The sequence below is a fragment of the Chlorocebus sabaeus genome, chromosome 28 (genome assembly GCF_047675955.1).
Source record: "Chlorocebus sabaeus isolate Y175 chromosome 28, mChlSab1.0.hap1, whole genome shotgun sequence".
Classification (NCBI taxonomy): Eukaryota; Metazoa; Chordata; class Mammalia; order Primates; family Cercopithecidae; genus Chlorocebus; species Chlorocebus sabaeus.
In genome coordinates, this window is record NC_132931.1 from 14,563,432 (window position 1) to 14,576,211 (window position 12,780).

General features: G+C 48.3%; 1 protein-coding gene across 2 annotated transcripts in view; it reads right to left on the bottom strand.

Moving 5' to 3' along the window:
* LMTK2 (lemur tyrosine kinase 2) overlaps positions 1–12,780 on the bottom strand; it is a 108,657-nt gene that overhangs the window by 5,025 nt on the left and 90,852 nt on the right. For both annotated transcript variants that reach the window (XM_008018705.3, XM_008018704.3), the window contains exons 11-13: positions 9,575–12,533; positions 914–1,046; positions 433–675 (exon numbers count right to left, since the gene is read on the bottom strand). In XM_008018705.3, coding sequence (XP_008016896.1) covers positions 433–675; positions 914–1,046; positions 9,575–12,533 — 3,335 coding nt within the window. The remainder of the gene's footprint in view (positions 1–432; positions 676–913; positions 1,047–9,574; positions 12,534–12,780) is intronic.

Here is a 12,780-nt window from a genome sequence, read left to right on the forward strand (position 1 = left end):
CTTGCCCTGTCACCATGCTGGAGGGCAGTGGTGCAGTTACAGGTCACTGTAGCCTTGAACTCCTGGGCTCCAGCATTCCTCCCACCTCGTCTCCTGAGCAGCTGGAAGTGAGGGTGCACACCACCACACCCGCTTAATTTCTTAGTTTTTATTTTTTGTAGAGATGGGGTCTCACTATGTTGCCCAGGCTGGTCTCACACTCCCAGGCTCAACTGATCCTCCCACCTCAGCCTCCTGAGTAGCTGGGATTACAGGCAGACATCACTGCACCCAGCTGATGATGGGAGTTTAAAAAAAAAACGAGTTTGTAATCGACTCAGCAAATGTGAAGAACACATGAGATTATCAAGCCTGCAAGACCACCGTCTGCCCAGCTGCAGCACCCCACCCCCAACCCCACACCCCCAACCCCCAGCACGTGGCGCCTCTCACCGCCCTGCTCGATGTCCGAGTCGGTCAGGTGTGTGAGGGAAAAGCTGGCAATGTTGGCGGGAGAGATGGAGAACCGGGAATAAGGCGCCGAGTGCGGCCAGCTCTGCTCCGTGCTCCGGGCCGGTGGTGGTGGGGAAAAGTACTTGGATGTTTGGAGAGAAGGCTTGGAGCTGAGCAGGTTACTTGTTGTCTTTGACATAAAAGGATCTGGGGAGAAGTCATCATCCCACTCAAAGCCGCCACCTAGAAATAAAAAAAAAACAAAACCCCACCCTTTATCACTGCGCGATGAGGCAGAGGGGGAGGCTCTGGGCAGGTGCACCCTGCGGGTCGGAAGACAGCCCGGCCCGACTGGCAGATGGCAGCGCTGTGCCCATGTCAGGGGGGTGTCATTAAAGCAACATGGTAAGTTACCCTCAAAAAACCTTTACATGACTCAATTTTTCAGTTTCCCTTAAAACTAGTCAATGACGTGAAATACCTTCTTCGTCGGTGGAGCTTTCGGAGTTGATGCACCTGCTCAGGTAGGGAGAGCCTGAGGCCGGGGCTGGGCCACTCAGGTCGGGGCCGCACGCCTCTCCTCCACAGGGCCCCAGCTCTTTGGTTGGGGTCTCCTGAAAAGCCAAACAGAAACTCCCGTCAGCAAAGGCCTGCTCACGGGAACCCCACGTGACCGCTTCCCCACTGACAGGCGCATCGGACTGACAGACTGAGAAGTGAGCGTCTCAAGACAAGGGCGGCTCCGGGCCTGGGAGGACAGACACACACGAGGCCCCGTCTCTCCCTCGTCCTGCAGCTCTGACCTCGGCAGAGGCACGAAGCAGCTCTCTGAGGCTCCGGAGAAGCGCAGAGCAGCAGGCAGGCAGGGACGAGCGGCAGCGCTCAAGATGCCACCTGCCAGCACCAAGCGTGTCGGCTTCTCCTCCACAATCCCCTGCCCGGACTCAGCGCAGCCCAGGATCCAAAGTGGGCACCACCCTGGACAAAGTGCTGCGGGAGAAGCCCTTAGTTCTGCCTTCGGAGCAGGAAGGGGGTCTTCTGATGCTCAGAAAGAGAAGGGGGGAATTCCAGCTTTCTTCTTTTCTCTCTTCTCTTGCTCTCCAGTCCCAAGCAATCCCGGGGCAACAGCTGTCTATAATCCTGAGGGCCTTAAAGCCTCTGCTCCACTGGAGGACTGTGATCCCGAGTGGGAGGGGACCCTCGCTGGGTTTTCCCCCTTCTGTCCTCCCACTGCTTGGCTCCAGATGTGCGTGCGGTTGCAGGAAGTATGGCGCATCGAGTAACTAAAGCCTCAAACTTCTAGCTAGGGGACCAGAAAGGAGAGGCCCAAAGAACTGCAAGTATCAGGGACATAACAGAAGAGGGAGGAGCTCAAAAAGGTGACCCTATGAGGCTGTTGGGGGGGCTCCTGTGCTTACCCCTGAGCTGTGCGTGGTAGATCTGACTCTGAACACACCAAAGCTTTGAAAATGAACCTCAGGGGAGACTGGGGTGGAGTGCGGGGCACACACATGGGGCAGGTTCAAACAGCACAGCGAAGGCTTTGAAAGGGGAACTGGGAACTGACACTGAAACCACAGCCCACAGAAGGCTACTTGGAACTTGTGGCCTGCGCCCACGGGGTCAAGGCCTCCTAAGATAAAAATATCAACATTATTCACAGCATTTAAACACGGCACAGACTGCCTAACATGATAGGAGGATCCAAAAGCTAAACTTATCTTGCATTCCAAAAACCAGGAACACCTCAATTTCCCTGGGAAAAGACAATCAACAAGTGCCAGTGTCACGGTGCCACCAATGTTGGAATTACCTGAAAAGGGACTACTATAAAAATGCTCCTACAGCTAAGGGGAGACACTCTTGCCATGAATAGAAATAGAGAAAATCTTAGCAAAGGAACAGATGATAAGAAGAATGACAAAAAGCCAAATTCAGAAGAGAAAAGTACAATAACCAAAATCTAGCAACTCAATGGATGGGTTCAACAGCGGAATGGAGGTGACGAAGGAAATCATCAGGGACCTTGAAGACAGAGTAACAGAAATCACCCAATTCAAACAAGAGCAAGAAAAAAAAAAAACCTGGAGGAAGACAGGACCAGAGCCTCAGAGCCTGTGAGACAGGACCAGAGCCTCAGGGCCTAACCCTGAAGTCCCAGGAGGAGAGGAGACAGGAGGTGGGGCAGAAAAAGTACTAGAAGAAAATAATGCCTGAAAACTCAGATTTGGTGAAAGATACAAAACTACAGATTTAAGAAGTTTAACAAAACAAAAATGGGATAAATACAAAGAAATTAGGCCAGGGGGAGGGGGTGGCTCACATCTGTGATTCCAGCACTTTGGGTAGCTGAAGCAGGAGGATCCCTTGAGGCCAGGAGTTCAAAACCAGCCTGGGCAACATAGTGAGATGCTGTCTCTACAGACAATTTAAAAATTAGCTAGGTGTGGTGGTGCACGCCTGTAGCCCCAGCTACTCAGGAGGCTGAGGAGGGAGGATTACTGGAGCCCAGGAGTTCAAGGGTGCAGTGACCTATGATCACGCCACTGTACTCCAGCTGGGTGACAGAGCAAGACTCTGTCTCAAACAAAACAAAACAAGACACACACACAAAGAAGTCCACCCTCAGATGCACCATAGTCAAACTGCTGAAAGCTAAAGCTAAAGATCTGAAAGCAGCCAGGGATGAAAGATGTGTTACAGTTCGAGCATCCCAAATCTGAAGACCAAAAATCCAAAATGCTCCAAAATCCAAAACCTTTTGAGCACTGATATGGCGCCCACAGTGCTCACTGGAGCACTTGCAATTTCGAATTTTCAGATTTAGGATGCTGAACTGGTGAGTATAATACAAATATTCCAAAATCTGAAAAAACCAGAAATCTAAAATGCTTCTGGTCCCAAGCATTTCAGATAAGGGACGCTCCGCTTGTACTTCTAGGAGAATGATCTGAGTGACTGCAAATTTCTCATGAGAGACCATGGAGGGTGGAAGGAAGTGATACATTTTTGAAATGCTGAAAGAAAACAATTATCAACTCAGAATTCTATGCTCAGAGAAAATAGGCTTTGGGAATGAGTGTGAAATAAAGACAGTCTTAGATGGAAAAAAACACTAAGATAATTTATTTAAAAATAAAAGGAATCCTACAAAAAAAATTTTTTTTTATAAAAAAGAGAGAAAAGAAAAGCTAGTTAAATTTCTTTAATTAGAAGGGAAAGGGTCCCAGAAGGAAACCTGGAACATCAATAATGAAAAACAACAACAGAAGGACAGGAAGCCCTCCAGATTCAGAGAGTTCCACCTCCTCAGAGTCAACCAATGAGGACAGAAAACATTCAGAAAAGACAAATAAGACGTAACAGTACAACAACAACAAAATAAATAATATAGTATAACAACTATTTTCACAGCATTTACAGTGTATGAGGTATTACAAGTAATCTAGAGATGACTTAAAGTCTGCAGGAGGATGCGTGTAGGTTATATGCAAATATGACACCATTTCATATAAAGCACTTGGGCATCCTCTAATTATGGTATCCAAATTATGGAACCACCACTTCTTGGAAACCAAGGGACAACCCCAGAAACGATCTCAATAGAGATCAGTGACAAGACCGCCCGTGCATAGCCACACCTGTGCATACTAAGTCCTGCGGTTAGCCTTGTGGAACCCACATATACCAAAATCAGCCCTCCGTATCTATACACAGGTTCTACATCCCGAGAATACTGTGTTTTCGATCTGTTTTGGGTTGAAAAGAAGCCATATTTAAGTGCACCCACACAGTTCAAACCCATGTTGCTCCAGGGCCAACTGTATAATACTATTCATTTCCTCTTGAGTTTCTTAGAAAGTGTTTGATGACAGAAAGTCAAATGTGTTGCATGTCTGAGGGGTTATCAGTGTACATGTATGCAACACAGAAGAGCATGTCAAGATGGGGACAGAGGCAAAAGGTCTGAGTGACAGAAGGGTTTCCACATTCCCTCTGAAATATGCAAATATAGATTCTAAGTAGATTGTGAGAAGTTTAATACATACATTGTAACCCCCAGAACAACCACTACCAAAACTACACAGAGAACAGTGTATAAAAAAAAAAATAGAAAAATTAAAATGTAACACTAAAAATGTTCAATTTATTAAAAAGAGGAATAGAAATAAAAATAGAACAAATAAAATGGTATACATAAATCCAAAATATAAATAATTTTATTAAATGTAAATGAGCTAAACATACCATTAAAAGGCAGATTTTTCAGAAGAGTCTTAAAAACCCCACGTAATTATAAGAAACTCATAAATATAATGATACAGGTAGATTAAAAGTAAAAGGATGCAAAAGATACACCACACAAACATTAACCAAAACAATGTGGCCAGGAGCGAGTGGCTCACACCTGTAATCCCAACACTTTCGAAGACGGAGGCGGGTGGATCGCTTGAGCTCAGGAGTTCAAGACCAGCCTGGCCAACATGGTGAAACCCCATCTCTACAAAAAATACAAAAATTATCTGTGTTTCCTGGTGTGTGCCCACAGTCCCAGTTACTTGCAGGGCTGAGGCAGGGGGACTGCTTGAGCCCAGGAGGTCAAGGCTGCAGTGAGCCAAGATCATACCACTGCACTCCAGCCTAGGTGACAAAGTGAGACTCTGTCTCTGAAAAAAGAAAGAAAGCTGGAGCAGCTCTGTGAATGTAAGACAAAGGAATACGGAAGGACATTACGAAAGAATAAAAAGGTCAATTCAGCAAGAAGATATCATCATTCTAAATGTATATGCACCAACAGAGCTGCAAAATACAGGAAGCAAAAATGAACAGAAATGAAAAGAGAAACAGACAAATCTAAAATCACAGCTGGAGCCTTCAACAACCTCTCAAGTATGCACACAAATCGACAATGATAGAGAAGAACTAATACCATCAACAAATTAACTCTGACATTTATAGAACAATCCACCCACCAAAACCAAAACACACACTCTTTCAGGTACATGTGGAATAATTCACCAAAAAAAAAGGACCATATCCTGGTTCTAAGATAAACCTTAACCAAATTTAAAAGCATTGAAACCATATTAAATATGTTCTCTGCCCATAATTGAATTAGACTGAAACTTAATAATGAAAAGATACGATAAAATCTCCAACTCTCAGAAATTAAACAATATACTTATTCAACAATATATTAACCGATTATTAGTAATTATTAACAATATATTAAACTATATTATTAATCTATGCTCCCAAGAGGAAGTCTTACAAAAAACTTTTTGATCTGAATGAAAACAAAAATTCACACATTAAAATTGGCTGGGTGCAGCTACAGTAGTACATAAAGGGAAATTTAGAGCATTAAATTATTAGAAAAGAAGAGGCCGGGTGCAGTGGCTCATGTCTGTAATCCTAGCACTTCAGGAAGCCAAGGCAGGCAGATTCACCCGAGCTCAGGAATTCGAGACCAGCCTGGGCAACATGACGAAACACAAAATACAAAAATTAGCCAGGCATGGTGGTGGGCGCCTGTGGTCCCAGTTACTTCCGGAGGCTGAAGCAGGAGAATCCCTTCAGCCTGGGAGGCGGAGGTTGCAGTGAGCCGAGATCACGCCACTCACTGCCCTCCAGCCTGGCGACAGAGTGAGACTTCGCCTCAAAAAAAAAAAAAAAGGGAAAAGAAGGTCTCGAATCCTAAGCTTTTCCCTTAAGAGTCTAGAAAAAGTAAAATAAATTCAAAGCAAGGAGAAGGAAGGAAATAATAGACAAAGCAGAAACCAATGAAATACAAAAGAAAAAAAAAATCCATGAAAACAAAAGCAAATTTTTGGAAAGATCAACATCAACAAATCTACATAATGTCTTCCAAACACTATCAGAGAAGGAAATACTTCCCAACTCATTTTGTGAGACCACCATTAATTACTGATAACAAAACCAAGGACAGTGCCAGCAAACAAACAAAACACAAACCAACCAGAAAAACCTAGGTGGAGCCCTCGAATGTTACTCCTCAAAGGTGGAGGGCAGGAGCCTCTCAGACAGGCTCTCACTCTGCCGCCCAGGCTGGAGTGCAGTGATGCAATCATAGCTCACTGCACCCTCAAACTCCTGGGTTTCAGCAATCCTCCGGCCTCAGTCTCCTGAGTAGGTGGGACTACAGGTGCGTGCCACCACACCTGGCCAATTTTTAAAAAATGGGTTGTTACGCTGCCTAGACCAGTCTCACCTCCTGGCCTTAAGCGACCCTCCTGCCTCAGCCTCTCAAAATGTTACGATGACAGGAGTGAGCTACTGTGCCCGGTCTTCAGGGCTTGTTTACAGTATGACTGATGAGGCTGGAGGGAACCCTGTCGCGCTAATTGCAAGTAAGTATCATTACCCGCTACTTTTGTCTCAAGAACACTGTGCAACTGAGGAAAGACATCACAAGCGCCAACAGCTGAATGCGATGCCAGGCTGTAGATTTTAAAGGTGCATGCAAGAGGCGGCAGGGCTCAGTGGTGAAAAGCTCGGTGCTCAGTCCAGGACTCGAGTCAAGCACTAGCGCTGCTACTCACTGGGGCCAGACCCTGTGCAAAGTCTACCTACTCTGAGCCTCAGGGTCCTCCCCATGAAGATAGTGACAAACACCCCCACATGGGGAAGCAAAACAAGACTCAATGTAGAATAAGCTGCCGACACTGACAGATTGTTCACCAACCTTTCTACTTTACACAGTAAGCGCTGGTTAAGTATTTGCGGAACTAACAAATAGTGATAAACCAAGAAACAATGCTGCCCAATCCCATGAACACTCAGTTAAAACTTTGGAGCCAGGATACTTCAACTGCTTAAAATCGATACAACTTCAAAACCAGCTCATGAAGAACGAAAGCAGGAGCGGGAGGAAACCCTCAATCCTCAGCCTGAACGCTTGGTGGCTGTCACTTCAAGGCATGCTGCACGAGACGCATAAGCAAACACATTTCAGATCATCAGAAAGATTTTCCTCATTTTCTTCTGGCCCTGACCCACCTTCCAACTTTCTCTCTGACACTAACTTCCTTGTCAAAGCCTCGCGTCCATTAAGCGTGTCTAGTATTTGATCTCTGTACCTTCCATCCTGTAACTAGTGTGCCCTTGTCACAAGTCTTCATCTTTTGCAATTCTGCCCTGTCTTCTAAAGCCAGAAAAACATAACATCCTCCACAGACTTGTGCAAGAGGCCCACGCTCTGTGGCCCCAGGGAGCTTTCTCCGCACGCTGCTTCCACTGGGGCCACGTCCCTCTCACTACTCCAGTTAACCCCAGGCTTTCAGGAAGTGGGGACAGCATGCTCCCTAGCTCCTACCCGCACTGCTCACCGAGCACAGTTGACAGTTCCATCCCACCTATACATTACCCCATCCACAGAGAAATGCAGCGATAATCCCAGTTCACAGAGATGGGGAAGAAAGGGCTATGTGGATGCATTGAAAACAAAACACAAACCCGAGGGGCCAGGTGATCGCTTCTCCCTTCCACTCTTACTAGAAAATGGCAGCTTGTTTTCCCAGGCTCGCTGAGCTCAGAGGCTCCTGAGTTCGAGATCTGCCTAGGAACCACCTGGGGAATGAAAAGAGAAAGGCGGCCTCTTGGCCCCTCTCACAGATTCAGGCTCAAGAGGTCAGGCTGAGCTCAGGAGGCTACTTTTCTTTTGTTTTTTTTTTTTGAGACAAGGTCTCGCTCTGTCACCCAGGCTGGAGTGCAGTGGTACAATCCCGGCTCACTGCAACCTCTGCCTCCCAGGTTCAAGCAATTCTCATGCCTCAGCCTCCCAAGCAGCTGGGACTGCAGTCTTGCCTACCGTGACTGGCTAATTTTTGTTATTTTTAATAGAGATGGGGTTTCACCATGTCGCCCAGGCTGGTCTTGAATTCCCGATGTCAGGTGATCCACCCACCCTGGTCTCCCAAAGTGCTGGCATTACAGGCATGAACCACGCACCCGGCCTTACTTTTCATTTTTTAAACATCCACCTCCCCACAGTATATGCTATAGCTCAAATGCGGGTGATTTAACAATTTTTAAAGAAACATCATAAAAACTAAAGTGAACAGAACACAGAGGAACAAGGCATAAAGTGACATTCAACAGACGCGGCTCCCGGGGGAGGAGGTGGAACAGTGCTCGGATCCGCCATAGCCATGGACCCATGCGGGATGGTGCCACGCAGGGGCTGAGACCAAGGTCTGGGTTCCCAGAACGGGGCGAAAGGGAAGGCAAGCAATGTGAAGGAGACGGCGAAGACTCCTGCACCTTCTAGAAGGTGAGGGGACCCCATTCTCATGTCCCACCACTGAGCTCTCCCGACAATCCAGCTGATTCAAGCAGCAAATTCAAGCGCTACAAAGACTAGTATGAAAAGGACTTTTTTTTTTTTAAGCATACTTGAATTATAAGCTGTTACATTTTTAAAGGAGCCTAAATCCATGCCCACTCAGCAGTGCACACTAAGCCGCCTGCTCCAAAGCAGGGAAAGAGGACAGGTCAGGGGGCAGAGCAGAAGGACCACAGACGCTCCTGCTGCATGTCCCACCCTCCAGACACCCACCGCAGGGCTTCCAGTCAGCCCCTCTCCTGAGCTGTCTCCAGGCACGCCAGCCACGGTTCCAGGCTTGCACCCAAGTGGTGGGTCCTACTGCCAATTGTCAGGCTCTAAAAATTGGAGGCTGAGCGCAGTGGCTCGTGCCTGTGATCCCAAAACTTTGGGAGGCTGAGGTGGGAGGATGGCTTGAGCCCAGGAGTTCAAGGCTGCAGTGAGCTGCAATCGCACCACTGCATTCCAGCCTGGACCACAGAGCAAGGCTGTCTCAAAAGAAAAATAAAAAGCAAAACAATAAAAATTTGGTGTGTAAAGGGTGACTAATTTCAGGAAGACTCCAGTAGAAGACCCAGAAGAACATTTGCTCTTTCCCTTAATTTAATACGAATTCCCTGCACAAATGACATTTCTGCATATTCTTAGAACTGTAACCAACCCCAAATGACTTTTTATGAATAATCACAATCTGCTGCCTCAAAACGGCAACTAGAAAACAGACCACACTCAATTTCCTAGCACATTTTGGAATCTTATATGGATATATAGAGAAAATGATTTAGAGGGAACAGATACCTGGTCAAACAGGTAGACTGTGACATCATTGAAAAACGTGACTGCCTTCTTTTCCTTCTTCCAGTCCTCGGGCAGCGGGTCGGCGGCTCCGGCCGCCGTGGGCTTCAACAGACTCCGCAGGTGCCTCCCGTCCTCGTTGCTGAGGATGATGGGCACGGGGTGCTCCGTCTCGTCCTCCGACTCAGAGCTGAGGCTGTGCAGGTTGAAGGCCCGCAGGTCCTCGTCCGAGTCGTCGCTGTTTTCGTCCTCCTCGTCCGCATCCATCCCGTCCTCCGAGAGGTCGAGCATCCCCGACACCCCAAGTTTCCCCAGGTACTTCCCTTCGATGTCCGGCTCCTTCAACTTGGGGCCCTCGGAGTGGCTGGACAGGGACTTGTCCACCGCAGAACTGGTGTAGGCAAGGAGTTCGTTCGTGTTGGTCCCCGTGGAAGCAAGGGTGCAGGGGCGATCTTCCTGTGTCTCGAAGTCATCGCCACTGCTAAGTTCTGAGTTCAGCACACTCCAGGGACTGCTGGCCTCGTCTTCCGTGGGATGGACCTGCTGGGGAACATCAGTCTGTGCTGGCTCCGGTGTGGCTCTTAATTCCAGGTCACCGGAGTTGTGCAAAGCAGACCGACAACTTTCATCTGGCTGGCTCTTTCTGACTTCCAGGCAGCTATCCTGGGCACCAGGACTTTGCTCTGGGAGGACAGGCTCAGGCAGGGGCTGCTCCTGTACCAACACCAAGGCGGATGGGGAGGTTCCCGGGACCTCCTCGGACCTTTTCTCGGGCTCAGAGTCATTGTCTGAGAAGTATGCAGAGTCTCGGTATGAACCCTGGGAGCCAGCTGTGAATGTCTGAGGGGTCACTTCTGTGCCTCTGTGACCATCGCCGGCATCTGAGATGACAATGACTGGGTTGGGAGGCAGACCGCTGTGGCCGCCATCGCCCGCGGTGGCTGGTTCTGAGTCTGAGGTGCCCTCAGGGGCGGGATGCAAGGTCCACTCGGGAGACTCCAAGTTCTCTGTTTCGTAGCCGCTGTCTGCCGGCTTATCAGGCGGCATGAGTTTCTGAGGAGAGTGAGATCCTAAAGAGTCCAGCAGCGCTTCGTGGACGTCCACTGACTCCAGGGAGTCCGGGGTTTCCAGGGACGGCTCCGAGGCTGGGAAGGGTGCTGACAAGCTGTCTTCCAGGAGGCTGTCCTGACTGGTTGAGTCTGAGGAGAGGGCGGACACCAAGCCTGCTTCTTTCGCTGTGTCTTTAGAATTGAGCTGATTTAAAGTCTCCACAGCCTCCAAGTTTTTCTCTAGCTGGCGATGACTGTGATGGTCTTCCAAAAACGGTTCATTGTGTAATTCCTGTCCCAGTTCCGGGAGACTACTCCCCACACTCACCCTGCTGGAAAGGATGTCATCAGCAAGAACAGAGTCACTTTCGGTGAGTCGCAGGATCTCCTCACTCTGGCCAGGAGAGTCCTGGGACCTGCCGTCCATGTTGCGAGTTTTGGCATCGGCCGAGAGAATTTCAACCGGGCCAGTCACAGCGTCTGGACTGATGTCCTGGCAGAGACAGTCCTCTGGGACTATAACATCTAAACACGTGGGCTGGGTTTCTCCCTGTGTCGGGAGTGAGTCTGGGGATACCCGATGGGGCGTTTCTTCTGTTTCGAGGGAGGTAGGAGGTACCTGCACTTCCGGGGAAGACTGCAACGAGGTGCTCAAAGTGTCACCTGTGAACATGACATCTGTGTCGTCACCCTTCGTGCTTATGCTTTCCTGCAACAAAGACAAGCCTGGCTGATTTTCCGCAAGCTGAAGCTCAGTATCTAAAGAGTTTCTACGTGACGTTTCTAACATAGCTTCGGTAAAACCAGCATTCTTAAGTTCTGTCTGAAGATCATTTATGTGTTCTTTGCTGGACAATGAGCCTTTTAGTAAGTTTTTCTCTTGAAGAAATAAAAAGTTTTCTGACAATTCTTGAACATTCAATGGATCAAAATTATCTTGGTGTAGAAGATTATCTGACAGGCAGAGAGGCTCACTGTCAAAAAGTTTACGGGGCTTTTCTTTCTCAAAGTGGCCCATTATGACTGACTCTTTGGGGTTATCCAAACTGGAACTTAAAGTGGCAGGTTTAAAGTCGGCTTGAACTCCGTTTAGTTCCATTAAGTCGAATATTTTCTGGTGACTGGGCAAATCTTCCGATTTGTCCAGATCATTAAATATATTGTTGAAAGGGCTCTCGGGGCCACTGGTCACGTGTAAGTCCCCCGGTAAGCTAGAGTCTTTGGGGTCTGTACTGCTTTGGAAGAAGTCCTCATCTGTACTGGACTCCTCAAGTTCAACGTTCCTAAGTGCCGTGAGCTGGGATGGTTCAGGGCCAGTCCTTTCTGGATTATCCATGTCAGTTGTGAGCAGCGCTGGCGGGTAATCAAGCTCCAAGTTACTGCCACTTTTTTCTTCTAACTGGATATAATAGTCACTTCCAACAGAAAGGTTGTGGGCATCAAAAACAGGAACCACTCCAGGGGCCCTCAGGGGGACATCCTGGCCGCTGTCATCTTGCTTTCCGGGCCCGGGATCTGAAAGCGAACTCTCAAAAACTTCAACTGGATAGAAGATACTCGTGTAGGACAAGGCTTCGTCCAGGTGGCCCCGGCTGCGCTCATCAAAGTGGTCGTGCTTAGCAGCCTCCCAGACATACTCAAAGCTCAGGCCCTGGCTCGTTTCGGTCACAGTGAGGACTTCCTCCATTTCACGACCCAGCCGGTCCCTGGCAAAGTGGTCGAGAATTGGGAATGCAGCATTGTTGGAGGAGTCTCTGCTATTTGTGTTCGGCTTCAGAGCGTTCCACTGCTGTTCAAAGTCGACCTCTGAGTCCCGCTGGCTCTGCAGCCGCAGGTAAGTCAGCAGCCTGTGCACATCTTCTGCCGCGGGTCTCTTTTCTGGTGACAGCCAACAGAACTGTAAGACTTCATACCTGAGCAGCACATGACAAGCAATCAGTGGAACCATCACGAATCTTTTTGTTTTGTTTTCGAGACGGAGTCTTGCTCTGTCACCCAGGCTGGAGTGCAGTGGCATGATCTCGGCTCACTGCAACCTCCACCTCCTGGGTTCAGGCAATTCTCTTGCCTCTGCCTCCCAAGTAGCTGGGGTTACAGGCGCCTGCCACCGCGACTGGCTAATTTTTGTATTTTTGGTTCAGACGGGGTTTCACCATGTTG